Source organism: Podarcis bocagei (assembly GCF_964188305.1).
Source record: "Podarcis bocagei genome assembly, chromosome: 7".
Classification (NCBI taxonomy): domain Eukaryota; kingdom Metazoa; phylum Chordata; class Lepidosauria; order Squamata; family Lacertidae; genus Podarcis; species Podarcis bocagei.
In genome coordinates this window covers 39,918,693-39,931,611 of record NC_138132.1, presented here as the reverse complement: position 1 = coordinate 39,931,611, position 12,919 = coordinate 39,918,693, and the positions used below count along the sequence as shown (strand labels likewise).

The 12,919-nt window shown below is 47.9% G+C and overlaps 1 protein-coding gene across 5 annotated transcripts; it reads left to right on the top strand.

Moving 5' to 3' along the window:
• The first annotated feature begins 1,107 nt into the window (after positions 1-1,107).
• On the top strand, positions 1,108-12,076 carry SLC38A7 (solute carrier family 38 member 7). 5 transcript variants are annotated; one of them, XM_081202644.1, is made up of 11 exons: positions 1,108-1,413; positions 3,660-4,115; positions 4,838-5,036; positions 6,387-6,531; positions 6,817-6,912; positions 7,659-7,716; positions 8,817-8,931; positions 9,113-9,260; positions 9,396-9,595; positions 10,344-10,398; positions 10,511-12,076. In XM_081202644.1, exons 2-11 carry the CDS (start codon positions 3,855-3,857, stop codon positions 10,611-10,613), a joined length of 1,380 nt encoding a protein of 459 aa, XP_081058770.1. In that variant the 5' UTR covers positions 1,108-1,413; positions 3,660-3,854; the 3' UTR covers positions 10,614-12,076. The 5 variants fall into 5 exon arrangements, with proteins under 5 accessions (XP_081058770.1, XP_081058771.1, XP_081058772.1 ...); XM_081202645.1 differs by lacking the exon at positions 1,108-1,413 and adding an exon at positions 1,427-1,794; XM_081202646.1 differs by lacking the exon at positions 1,108-1,413 and adding an exon at positions 3,116-3,420.
• The last annotated feature ends 843 nt before the right edge of the window (positions 12,077-12,919 follow it).

The following is a 12,919-nucleotide window of genomic DNA, read 5'->3' as shown; positions in this document are numbered from 1 at the left end:
GGTGTGAGGAAGAGTGTACCTTACTGTTATATGGGGAGTGGTCATGAGGTATGTGAGCACTTCTACCCATAGCAGTAGCATCCTGGTAAATGGGGAGTGAGGAGTAACATGGGGAATGAGGTCTATTCTATTTGGCTTGTTCCTGCTCTGCATAAACCAGATCTCTTCTCTTGGCTATGCTAGAGTGTGATGAAGAGATGCTAGGCAGTCTTTACACCAGGCAGATTCTGAAGTAACAAGTGCACGTTCATGCTCTCATGTTAATAGTGGCTATATTTTCACCTCTTATTCTTACATTGTATAAGATGTTTCTAGATCTGAATACCATATTGGATTAGTTTGACAAGAGTACCTACCTTGTCCTGCTTATCAGTACTGGGTCAGACTCTGCGTTGTCCTTTCTCACAAGCCTATAGGAAAATTAGAGCGACTTTGCCTATTTGTCCAAAGCTGCCTAAGCTTCCTTTTTTTGTATACCAGTAGAAGTGGAGTGAGCGGAGGACAAGGGCAGCTTTCTGAACTTGGCTCTGTGGAGAAAGGCAGAAGCAGAACTTTCTGGGGAAGGAGAGAGCCATTATTCCTTTATCCAACTACAGATTTCACTTCAGCCTCCCCATCACAAATGGAAGCTACAGCTGGGATCAAAAAAGTGATAATAACTTATTATTATTATTATTATTATTATTATTATTATTATTATTATTACTCTCCCTCCCTCTGGGTTTTTTTGTTTTTGTTTTTTTTTTGCTTCCTTTATTTCTTACACAGCATTACAATTTGAATTCCATGGAAAACAAATTGTATTTCGATAAAATGCAATATAAGAAACAAAAGGAGCAAAAAAACCACCCCATGCTGTTTTAAAAATATGCAACACCTAAACACACCGCATTACAATTACTATAATAGGCAGGAAAGACGTGAAGTGGTCTGCCAATAAGACCCTTGGCCATTTTCAAGTGGATTATGGAGGGGGACGGAGTTTGGAAACCAGTTTGCCAGAGCACACTGGGAGACTTTTGGCCCTCTAGATGGCGCTGCCCTACAAATCCCAACAGCCAGCATGTGGCGGGATGATGGGAGTTGCCGGTCAACAACACCCGGAGGGCTCCCCCACGCAGGTTCCTTATCCTTGCTACCCAAAGCTCCCAGCTTCAACCCGCGACATCTCTAGCCCTGGTTCTGACAGGACTTTGTCTTCCTGAAACCCCGAAGAGCCGCTGCTGCGAGTCAGCGGAGACTATAGTGGGCTGACTCGGCCCAAGGCCGCCTGTTCTGTTTCTTGGCCCTGAGGGGGCGCGGTTAGGCCTCAAGTACTACCACTCCCAGCATGCCGCGCGTACAGGGGAGGGCGCCGCTGCAGCAGCCGCCGCCATGTGATTCTCGTCAGCTGAGCAGCCGGTGTGGAAGGAGGTGGGTAAGCGGGGTTGCGGCAGGCAAGGAGGCTGCAGGGCCGCTCCTGGCGAGCCTTCTTCGCCCCCACTCCGGGCTGAAGGCGCCCTCCCTTGCAAGCAGAAAGCTAGCTTGCCAGGGAGACGAAGGGGCCGCCGCTGCGGTAGCGGCAAGCGCATCTATGGGGGTGCCGCGGGGGGCGGGATCCCCTCCATCATCCACTTTGGAGTAGAAGCTGCGGCTCCCCGGCCCGCTGGAGCGAGCCGGCTAGCCACGATTTGAATGGGCTGAGCAGCTAAAGGGGTTGCGGGGTGTCTCCTTCCCAGCCCCGAGATCATTAAGCCCACAGCTTACAATGGCCTGCCGGCTCCCTGTCTAGCCCTTCGCCTCTCCCTGCTGTGGGTGAGTCAGGGAGAGGCGCCTTCTCTGCGCTCTGAAACTCGCTGAGCGACCTTGGCTCGGATGTCATCTCTTAGCATTGTCTGCCCTACAGGGCTGTTGTGAGGATTAAATGGAGGGGAGGGGAGGACGCTACCTTGAATCTCTTGGAGGAAGGTTGAGCCTAAAATGTAACTCACAAGTGAACACATTGGGGAGAGCTTTGTGGGTAATTTTTCTCTTCCAGTGAGTTTCTCTGCCTTATGCCTAGGCGTGTAAGATTTTGAATCCGTGGCTCCCACCAAGCCAAGTCACTGGCCTGTCAGTGTTGGCTCTGAAGCTTTTCTGCTCAGATTTGTGTCAACAAATCTGCCAGAAATAATAGGAGGAAACATCTGACACTCATAATTTTCCATTTAAAACTTGCTGGCAGAGAGGAAGAGAGGTAAAGGGGAATGAAGTCATTAAAATAATGTTTGTGGTAATCCTCACAGGATTGCTAAACAGTTTCTTACTATGAAGAAATGAAATGCCAAGGAGTGTGGTGGAGTCTCCTACTTTGGAGGTCTTTAAGCAGAGGCTTGACAACCATATGTCAGGAGTGCTCTGATGGTGTTTCCTGCTTGGCAGGGGGTTGGACTCGATGGCCCTTGTGGTCTCTTCCAACTCTATGATTCTATGATTCTATGATTCTATGAAATGAAGAAATGAAAATTATGTGTTATAAAGTACCCAGGTATGAGAGAAGTAACTGAAGGAGAGGTTACAATACAGTACCATAAAGTCAGATGAATAATTGGATGAGCTTCAAATGCTTCAAAGGAAATGTGAAATTGGCTACAGAAACATTCAAAAATCATAGTTTGAATGTTTTCTCTACAGGTTGTAGAGAAATGGGTGAAGATCCTACCATTTATTTATTTATTTATTTGTAGCATCCCATTTCAACCACTCCTTGTTTTTGTTATGTAATTTTTTAAAAATATGCTTTTTAGGGGGGAAAAATCACTTAATTTAATTTTTTTTGAAATGGTGTGATTAAATAATTATCAATATCCAAGTTACTTGGATTTCTTTAATTGTGAATCTTATCTAGAATGTTGTATAATAATGGAAGATTTTTCTGAAACCTACACTAGTTTGTTAATCTTGGGGGGAAGGGGGGTTTAAATTTAAACAGAACAAATTACTCCTGCTCCTCAGAGATTTTAATTCCTCTTGCTGATTACCAAAAAACACACACACTTCTGTATGGCTGATTGAGGAGTTGAGGACTAAACTAGGTGATGTAAGCAAATAATTTTTAAAAATGGTTTTACCGCAACAGTGGATATGCAATAGAAATTATGGGGCTTGGGAGGAGCAAAACTGATTTTTTCACCAGTTGAGAAATCTTTCAACTCCACCCTGTGGTTTTGTGATTCCCCCCCCCCCCCAGAAATCCAATTCTAAACTTTGCCCAGCATGAGCAAAACAGCTTTTTTGCTGAGTTGTAGAGGGAAGTGCTTATGCAGCTGGTTTCTCTAGCAGCCCACAAAAGAGGATAAGCAGCAATGGAAGACCTCTTCAGTTTTTCTTGTTTTAGCCATTGCAAAGGAATATTTGGGTGCTGAGCACTTGGAGCTTGGTGCCTTGGGAGCTGGGCCACAGGTATGCTAGGGCCAAATTTTGAATCTTTGTGAAGATGGTACTGAGCGGGAATAGCTTCCTGGGTCTCCACTTTGGATTCTGAGCTCTTAGCAGTTGCTGCATCCTTTAAAAATCACAAGGCCCAGAAACGAGTTTTTTAATGTTCCCCTCCTGCATGGGTTTTGAGGTTTTCTATGAGCAGGAACCTGTTTTTCCTCTCCATCTGCTCAGAGCTGACTCTTTCCTTTGGTTTCTTCTAGGGCCATATGACCCACCAAACTGCAAGCAGCCCTGCTTGTGACATTATTCTGAGCTCAGGCATGTCTCTTCTATATGCCACACATCCATGCCTGTCAGGATAACGCTTGGTGCTTCTCGGAGGCTGGGGGGATGCAAAGTGTGGTTTGTTGGATACAGATTAGCCTGCCACTGAGTGGCCCTTTCCAGCAGAGGAGATGTCTGAAGGCCACTTGGGAATCAACACCGAATATGGTGACTGGGAATGGAGTGCGGATGCCGGCGAGAGGGCCCGGCTGCTGCAGAGCCCCAATGTGGAGACGGGGCCCAAGGGCAACGAAGAGCGTGGACCTGCCGCAACCTCAAAGCTGGGAGCTGTCTTCATTGTTGTGAACGCGGCCCTGGGTGCCGGCCTCCTGAACTTCCCAGCAGCCTTCAGCATGGCAGGCGGAGTGGCTGCAGGAATCACGCTGCAGATGGTGAAAGCAGGGAGGGTGTGGGGATGAGGGAAAACGTGTGGGCGGTGGGAAGGGATCCATTTGGGAATGTGCAGAGTGTGCTGGTGCTCTTTCTCATTTGGCCTGGCTGGAGCACAGCTTGATGTGGGCGGCTGTGAAGGTCTTGTGACGGTCACCAACTTGGATGGCTTTGAAAGAGAACTGGGCAAATTCACAGAGAAGCCTTTCAGTGGCTGCGAGGAACAATAGCTATGCTCTGCCTCCACTGTTGGAGGGAGTAATGCTTCTAAATCTGGAAGTCACAGGTGGGGAGAGTGCTCTTCTGCTTGGGTTCTACTTGCAGGTGAGAACAGGATGCTGGACCAAATGGGCTCCCCTTGACCTGATCCAGCAGGTGGTTCTTAGGCTCTTAAAAGTATTTTTAAAAATAAACTTGCAGCTATAGAATGTCCAAAATATTGCCATGGGGACAATGTAGCCTTCCCCAAGTAGGTGCCCTCCAGATGTTTTGGACTGCATCTCACATCAGCCCTAGCATCATAACACCAGTGCTGGCTGGAAAGCCAGGTTGGCAGCAGGTTGGAAAGCTAGAATAATTAAACTATATATGGAGCAGGAGAGAGCAGGAAAGCAAGACAGGAAATGAGTAAAAAAAATACGCCCAGAGCTTTTTATTGTTTTCAGTTTGCCCGCTGGTGCCTGCCACTCATCTCATGGTGCCACTCTTCCCTTTTCTGCTGCAGTGCATGCTGGTTTTCATCATTGGTGGCCTGGTCATCCTGGCCTACTGCTCCCAGGCTAGCAATGAGCGCACCTACCAGGAGGTAGTGTGGGCCGTGTGTGGCAAAGTCACCGGGATCCTGTGCGAAGTGGCCATTGCTGTCTACACCTTTGGCACCTGCATTGCCTTCCTCATCATCATTGGAGATCAGCAGGACAAGAGTGAGTACCGCTGGGAAAGGAGGAGGCCTGTTTGGGCTTTTGTGCCCTTCCCTCTTCCCTCATTTTGAAATCTTATTGGGAAGACAAGGTTTGATTGAGCTCCATTGGGGTTTGACGTGTACTCGGCCTTCTGTTTCTGGTACTGTGAGAGGCTTGAAGCTGCGCCCCCTCCTTTGTTTTGTGCAGCTTGCAGAGAGAACAAGAGCTGTACAACCTAGAGCTTCCAACTGCCTGTTTTTGGCTCTGGCTTCATCCACCATGGCTGCAGCTCCTGATTTACTTTTTCTGTAGGTCAGGTGTAGGAACCTGTGGCTCTCCAGATGTTGCTGAACTGCAACTCCCACCAGCCCCTGTAGCCAATGGCCAGGGGTGATGATAAAGAGTTGTAGTTCAGTAACATCTGGACAGCTAAAGGTTCTTTCCACACTAGAAAACTCACAGAATTATGCCACAAGAGGAGGTCCTGTTTCCTTTGTAGAGGGCATACTCTGTAGCCTTCAGAGGAATTACAGCCTGGGGGGCTATATAGAATAACTGCCTATGCTGTTTTTCAGTATACAGAATACTTTAAGTTACAGCATTTTGCCCTCACAACCGCTCTGTGTGGTGAGCAAGGCTGAGGGAGGATGGCTTGCACCCAGGCCACCAACTGAACTTTGTGGCTAATACCCACCACATTCACACTAGACTGCCACACAGATACATTGAATAGGTTGGGCACCAGGTGCCTGTTCAGCCTCCTGCCTGTGAGTTTCTTGGCAAGTGTGCCACTGACTACTTGGGGGGTGGGGCTTGCACATAGCAAAAGGCGCTCAGCTCCCCTGTCTCAGTATTTGTGCTCTTGAATTAGGCTACCCTTGCTGGGGAGCAGGGAGGGCTGTGCTGACTCCTAGGCATGCCTCTTGCTGGCGGTGTCTGCTGAGTGATGAAAAGGGTTTCTGCCAGCATTGCCTTCATAGCGTCATGAATCACAGGGTCAGAGGGAGCTACCATTAACCTGGTGCCCTCCAGATAGTTTGAACTTCAACTTCTATCATCTCTGACCATTGGCCATGCTGGCTTTGACTGATAGGACTCGTAGCTCCCAAAGTCTGGCGACTGGTGTAGTCCAGCGCAAGAAATCCAGAGCTTCTCTTGCCTGGGTTCTGGTATTCTGTACACCTTTCTATAACACAAAATTTCCCCTTAGTTCCATGCCAGTTGCTTTGTGTTTCCTTGGACATAAGAAGTTCAAGTCTCTGTGAGAGTCTTTTTGTGTGTGTGTGTAGCTGTGCACTGGCCTTTGAGCTTTGACTTCCCTCTGCCTGGTGAATTGGGCCCAGAGGATGATTGCAGTCTCTCTTTGTCTAGTAATTGCAGCATTAATGAAGGACTCCACAGGGGCAGAGAGCGGCCACTGGTACACAGACCGCAAGTTCACCATCAGCATCACAGCCTTCTTGCTCATCCTTCCCCTCTCAGTGCCCAAGGAGATCGGCTTCCAGAAATACGCCAGGTAAGCACAGGCCAGTTCTCAGCTGGCACATATCTTGGCAAATGCTCCCCAGCCACTGCTGCCAACCAGGGTCCTCATGAGACAAAAGTGTGAGGGTGGCAAACAGGCCGTGCCTCTGTATTGCTTGCCAGGATGTGTTGCTTGAGTGAAAGACTAGTTGCCATTGAGCTGCTCTGTCAAGGGCAGGTCTAGATGTAAAAGGTGGGTGTTGGCATCTCAAGATAATCCTTGGAAGGAGATAGCAGCAGCTCCATCACCTGTCTCACCTCTCTCTCTTTCTCACAGCTGCTTGAGTGTTGTCGGGACCTGGTATGTTACAGCCATCATAATTATCAAATATATTTGGCCTGATGAGAACATCCCAAAGGAAATTACGACGAGGTACGTGGGAGTGATGCTCCTTCAGAAAGAGGTGGAGCCTTCCTGAGTTGCCTCCCTTCCAGTCTTTGTTTTCTGCAGTAAGGCAGTGGAGAGACCTGACAATTTAATTACTGGACTACCCAGTCAAGAGTCTCCAGTTAGCTTTTAACTTTCAATGTAAAAAAGCTTTTTATTTCTGTGGTGGGCACTGTATCTGCCCACTCTTTAAGCTGCTGAGAGGTGCATCCCATTCCTCTGAACTTTGGCCATCCTTATGCTGGGGACCCATCCAGTTCTCCCCTGCTCAGGACTTGACGACTTGCAGCTATCAGTCAGTGGGGGGCACCTGAAAGGCAGAGGGTAATTCTCACTGTAGGGGGAAGAAGGACGCATTAACCCATCCTTTCCCAACCCAATGCCTTCCAGATGTTTGGATTTCAGTGACTGGGCTGGCTAGGGCTGATGCGAGTTGTAGTCCAAAACATCTGGAGGGCATCAGATTGAGAAAGGCTGTGTTCGCGAGTGGAAGGGTTCCAGTTTAGGCATTGTCTGTGAAAATAGAGATGTGCATCTTAAGGTAGATTCATTTAATTGGAAGTGCCTCTCCTGCATTAATTTTGACTGTCTGAGTTAAAACTAGATCCTGCCAATCAGTTCTTGACACGTTACTCCCCTCAGGGGAGGGGGGTTTTCAATTCTGAGTAAATGCTGATGGTAGATATTTGCTGAACCACACCCTGAACTAATGTGTGCGTTCCTCTCCACAGCCCCTCCTCTTGGATGTCTGTCTTCAATGCCATGCCCACCATTTGCTTTGGCTTCCAGGTGAGGCTTGTCTGAAGGCCCCAGGTGGGTGTGGGCACATTGAGGGCAAGAAAGTCCACCTCTCTCTGTGCCTCTATAACCAGGCCTTTGGCTGATTAAACATTCTATGGCCTTTTAAGTGTGTTGGGGGAGGGAGCAGCTATTGGTATTTGTTTTAGTATATATTTTGTGTTCTCATTTTGTATTATTTTGTGAGCTGCCCTGTGATCAGACGAAGCGCAGCATACAAATTCAATTAGTAATAATAATTGTACCAAGTAAAAGCACAGTGAACCACCCAACTCAATGTTTTCTATGCTAGCTTGGTGCCCTCCAGACTGGCAGGGTCTCTCTGGGGTTTCATTCAGGGGTCTTTCACAGCTCTATTTGGAGACACGGGGGTGGTGCAATGGGATGGGGCGAGAGGCAGAATAATCAATCTAAACCCTGACCTTTGTTTCAAGTTTAATTCATTTTTATCTTGGATGAAATTGTAGTGTTTTCTTTTGTATGGTGTTTATGGTATGTAGCCTTGTCTTTTTCTGTCTGTTTTTTTATAAGTAGGATGTGATATCCTAAGTACACTAGCCTCAGCCTCTTGCAAGAAAGGTTGAATAAGGTGTGAACAGACAGACAAAAACTTTCGATGTGCTCATATGGAGCCTGCGCTCCCTACTCTTGACAGATGAGGGATAAGGGGAAATGGATTACTGTAGAATAATAATACAGCTGTCCTAGGCAAAGTTAAGATGGAATTTGGTTCAGAAAGCATTTAAAAAGGGATAATGTGAGTTACTTGGGTCCTGGAATGAGGCAGAGGTGGTTCTTATTCTTCAACCGTCTTCAGGGAAAATCAGAGGCCCTGTTATAGCATCCTCCCTCCAGATGTTCATGGCACCAGGTTGGTGAAGGCTACTTTTTGCTGAATTTGTTGACTGGCTCTTTGGTCTCCAGCTGTGAAAACGTATGTGTGGAAAACTGCACTAGCCGAAAGAACAAGTCTGGGAGAAGGATCTCCTGTGCAAGTAATCACAAAGCTGATGACTTCTGCGCGATCAGAAAACTTGCATTCTTCTCTTCCACACCTAACAACCCTTTCCTATTCCTCTTCTCCCTGGCAGTGCCACGTCAGTAGCGTGCCCGTCTTCCACAGCATGAAGCAACCAGAGGTGAAGCCATGGGGGGCCGTTGTGACAGCAGCCATGGTCATTGCTCTTTTTGTCTACACGGGCACAGGTAGGTGGGATGAAAAAGAGGAAGTGCTTAATCTCCTCTTCTGAGCCACAAAAGGGAGACTGATCCCTGATCCCTATTCCCTCATGGGATGGGAAGTGACTGGTGGTTGGCTCTGGGTCATTGTGAACCTCTTTCTTCATCATCTTCTCTTCCTCCTCCTCCTCCTCCTGTTTCCTGCCAGGAGTCTGTGGATACTTGACGTTTGGGTCCAGTGTGGAGCAGGATGTGCTCATGTCCTACCCCTCCAACGACATCCCAGTCGCCATTGCCCGGGTTTCAATCATCATCTGCGTTCTCACTTCCTACCCAATCCTGCATTTCTGTGGCCGGTGAGTGTGGAGCGGGAGGAGTTGGTGGGACTGGCTGGCGTGAGCCTCAGCTGCTGCTGTGCAGTCCTTGCAGGGGGTGTTGCAGTGGCAGAGGGCAACCCCTAACTCCTCCTTTTGTCTTGGATTCCTGCCCAGAGCTGTGCTGGAAGGCCTTTGGCTGCGCTACAAGGGGGAGGCGGTTGAAGAAGACGTCGTGCGGGAGAGGAGGAGGCGCCTCTTGCAGACGGTCAGCTGGTTCCTCCTCACCCTCCTCTTGGCCTTGTTCATTCCTGACATTGGCAAAGTCATCTCTCTCATTGGGGGCCTGGCTGCCTGCTTCATCTTTGTTTTCCCAGGTAGTTTCCCCTGGCTGACTGTGTATAACAGGGGGGCTCTTATTCTGCTTTTGGTGGGGGGATCTGAACCTGAGGCTGTGAGCAGGGACCCATGGAGGTGCCTCCCCCAGCTTGATTTGCCTGAGGAATCAAGGTGCCCCCACTCCAGGGTCCCTGCCCAATGGCAGGGGGAGCCTTTCAGGCAGAAGGCTACAGAGAGGCAGAGAAACACTTGCCCTCAGGCTGGGGAGTCTCGCTTAGGAGGGGTAAACAGGACAGAGGGACTCAGAAGACCTCAGTTCACTTCTGCTTTTAGCAGAGCTGATGGCTCCCTTGGAACTTTATTTGGTGGTCTTTACTACCAGCCTGGCTCACCTCACCTCGCGGGTACCTGCTCTGGACAGGCCAGAATATTCCCCTAGCCAGAATTCTCTTTCTCTATAAGTTCAGCCTGAGTTGCTACCCTTCCCACACCCACTTCCTTTGGATAAATTAGCAATTTATTGTTAGCCCACACAACCAGCTTTCTTCTGCACAGTGACTCTTCTGCAGCCACCTCAGCGGTGGATCTTCTTTCACTAAAGAGTTCAAGACATACTTCCTTTGCACACCAACAAGAACCTGATATTGCTCAAAACAGTAATGTAACACTGGCTTTGTTAGAACTGGTCATCGTTCTGAGATCTAGATGGCTGCAAAAAAAAATGCCTTGGTGGTTCCTTCTGCTGCTTTTTTCCTTCACCGTTTTCCTCCGCTCCTTCCTTGCCAGGACTCTGCCTCATCCACACCAAGCTCTCCGAAATACAAGAGGCCAGACCAGCCGGGTAAGAGCTGTGCTTCTTCTTTTCTGCCTCCTCTTGCCCAGTTCATCCATGTGGGGTCAGTGGTTATGGAATCATGTGTGCTTCATGCCAGTCTCCCCTCTTTTATCCATAGCTGGTGGGCGATGGTGAGCTACGGCGTCTTCATGGTTATCCTTGGAGCATTTATCTTTGGACAGACAACTACCAACGCTATCTTTATGGATCTCAAGAAGTGATCCCTACAGCTGCCCGCAGACGGCTCCTTTCCTCCTCTGGAGTCTTGAATTCCAATTTTGGGGGATGTCTCGTGTCAGCAGGAGGCAACCATTCCCTCCACTCTCCCCCAGTGATTGTGCTACTCCTGTTTTGTTTTGTTGGGAGCCTCTTCCGAGACTTTGATTTCCATCTTCTTTCCCACTTGCTTCTTGATAGACCAGTCAAGTCCCCACAGGGCCACTTGCTGTGCATGCAGCTTCACACTCTGAACACAAACTGAATCCCTCTTTGCCTTTTGGGACATCACTCTCAAAAAGGACTCTCCTTTGGCCTTGCCTTCCACACACTTGTGTCAGAGGACTCAGGCCCTTCACTACACAACTTCTACTCTAAATTTATGTGCCCAGGGGGCTCATCTTTGTATCATGACCAGTGATGTAGCAAAGGTCATGTGGTTGATAATGACATGACTGCACAGTGTGAACTACAGCTTAATTACTTTAAGGCAGCCTTCTCCAGCCTGGTGACTGGTTTGGATGACAACTCCCATTAGCCCCAGCTAGTACGGCCGTATGATGTCTGGACTGACGGGAGTTTCCCTCTGAAACATTTGGTAGGCACCCTGTTGGTAAAGGCTGGCCTGTGGACTTGGTGCTTATTGTGGAAGTTATTTGTTTTTATATTGTTGCTATCCTTTTACTTTTTATATTTGAAAATGAAAACTGAGGGAAAAGATCCTTGAGTTTTAGATACACATACATTGGAAAAGGGAATATTTGACTACATTTGAGGGCATTTCCTTGGCATCAAATTCACACAGGTCCTTCCTTCCTGTCACCTGACTACTTCCTTCCCCTCCTTTCTGGTGAGATTTACCAGATTCAGAAGCCACATGAACAAACTCTATTCCTTTGCTGGGCGGTGTCTCTGCTCCATCCAATCATGTTTTAACCCACAGTATTCATTTGGTTCTCAGTTGTCAGAGACCTATTTCCTTTTATGTTTTCATTTGATTAAGTTGATGCCAGATTCTGGGGCTGTATCACAGGTTTGCCATGTGTGGGGAACCTGTAGCCACCCCCCAGGTGCTCTCATCGGCCTGTGCAACCAGCCAGGCCCAAGTGTCAGGGATGATGATGGGAGCTCTGTTAGTACAGCAACATCTCAGGGCCACACCTTCTGTTGCAGGATCCCATTCGTATCTGTTGGTTCCAATGTGGCATTTTATAGCATGTTCTGATGTTTACAAAGCAGATTTTTAGAAGGTCTCTATGTCCTGGCAGATGGGGCTAAAGTCCAGGCTCTCTCTCAATGTCAATTATACACTAATTTTGAAGATTTTTTTTGTGGGGGGGGGAGGTGCAACACACCCTCCCAGCCCCCATTTCAAATCTTGTGTGCCAGGGTGGGTGGTGGTGGTGAAGTTTGGGTTTTAATGGGACAATGTCACCATGGAAATAAGAATTAAAAAGGAAAATTCCAACTTCTGGGTTGCTTGTGCTTTGATTCCTGTCCATTAATGCAGATCCAGTTCTAGGTGGCTTCATAGCTTGGTTCTCCTGCAGCGGGACAGAGAAGCCCAAAACTCCCTTACCCACCTTCACCTTCTTCCTTGCAGGAACCATCTCTTTGTCAAACTGCCAGCTATTGAGCAACCCTTCCCAGCTTCTCTTTCGCTCACTGAGTGATGCCGCATAGTTGGAGCAAAATAGTTTTGCCCCTCTCCAAGATCTGGAAAGTGGAGAGAGAGAAGACAGTTTCTAGTGGCAGCACTAGGGAAACTGGTGTGGGCCATCCATGCAGGGTAACATTGCCTTACAGGTTCTGTTTATCTAATCTTTATGAAACAAACTGCATTTGATTAATGTTTGCATAACATATTCCTATACATAACCAGATCCTTTGCTGCAGGCCCTTTAATTTCATATCTGTTTTTATGTTCCGCCTTTCTGCATAGAACTCTGTGGGTCATGATCACAAGAACCACTGTTTAGAAAGTCAGTACAAAGAAAAATAAAACCAGTCAAAGTCACCAGCAGAAATGCTACTAAAATGCGAGAGCTGGAGCAGGCCTCTCAGGCTCCGCAACCAGGTGCCCTCCAGATGTTTTGGATTGCAAATCCTCAGCCAGTGTCGACTACAGTGGTGTAGATGTAAGCCGACTTGGGGATTTTTCTCTTCCAGCATCCTAGATTTTAAGTTGTTCCTGGTGAGTGTCTAGATTGGGGATACCATTGAGCTGCCACGGCCTAAATAAATCAACATTATTATGTATACGACTTTGGTTTAGTGCCATGTACAGTGGTACTTCAGGTTACAGACTCCG

Excerpts from the sequence above, each read along its gene's own strand:
- SLC38A7 (XM_081202644.1), top strand. The coding sequence starts at position 3,855 with ATGTCTGAAGGCCACTTGGGAATCAACACCGAATATGGTGACTGGGAA. Across the intron at positions 4,116-4,837 it reads CAGGAATCACGCTGCAGATG|TGCATGCTGGTTTTCATCAT; the intron begins GTGAAAGCAGGG and ends TTTCTGCTGCAG. Across the intron at positions 10,399-10,510 it reads CAAGAGGCCAGACCAGCCGG|CTGGTGGGCGATGGTGAGCT; the intron begins GTAAGAGCTGTG and ends TTTTATCCATAG.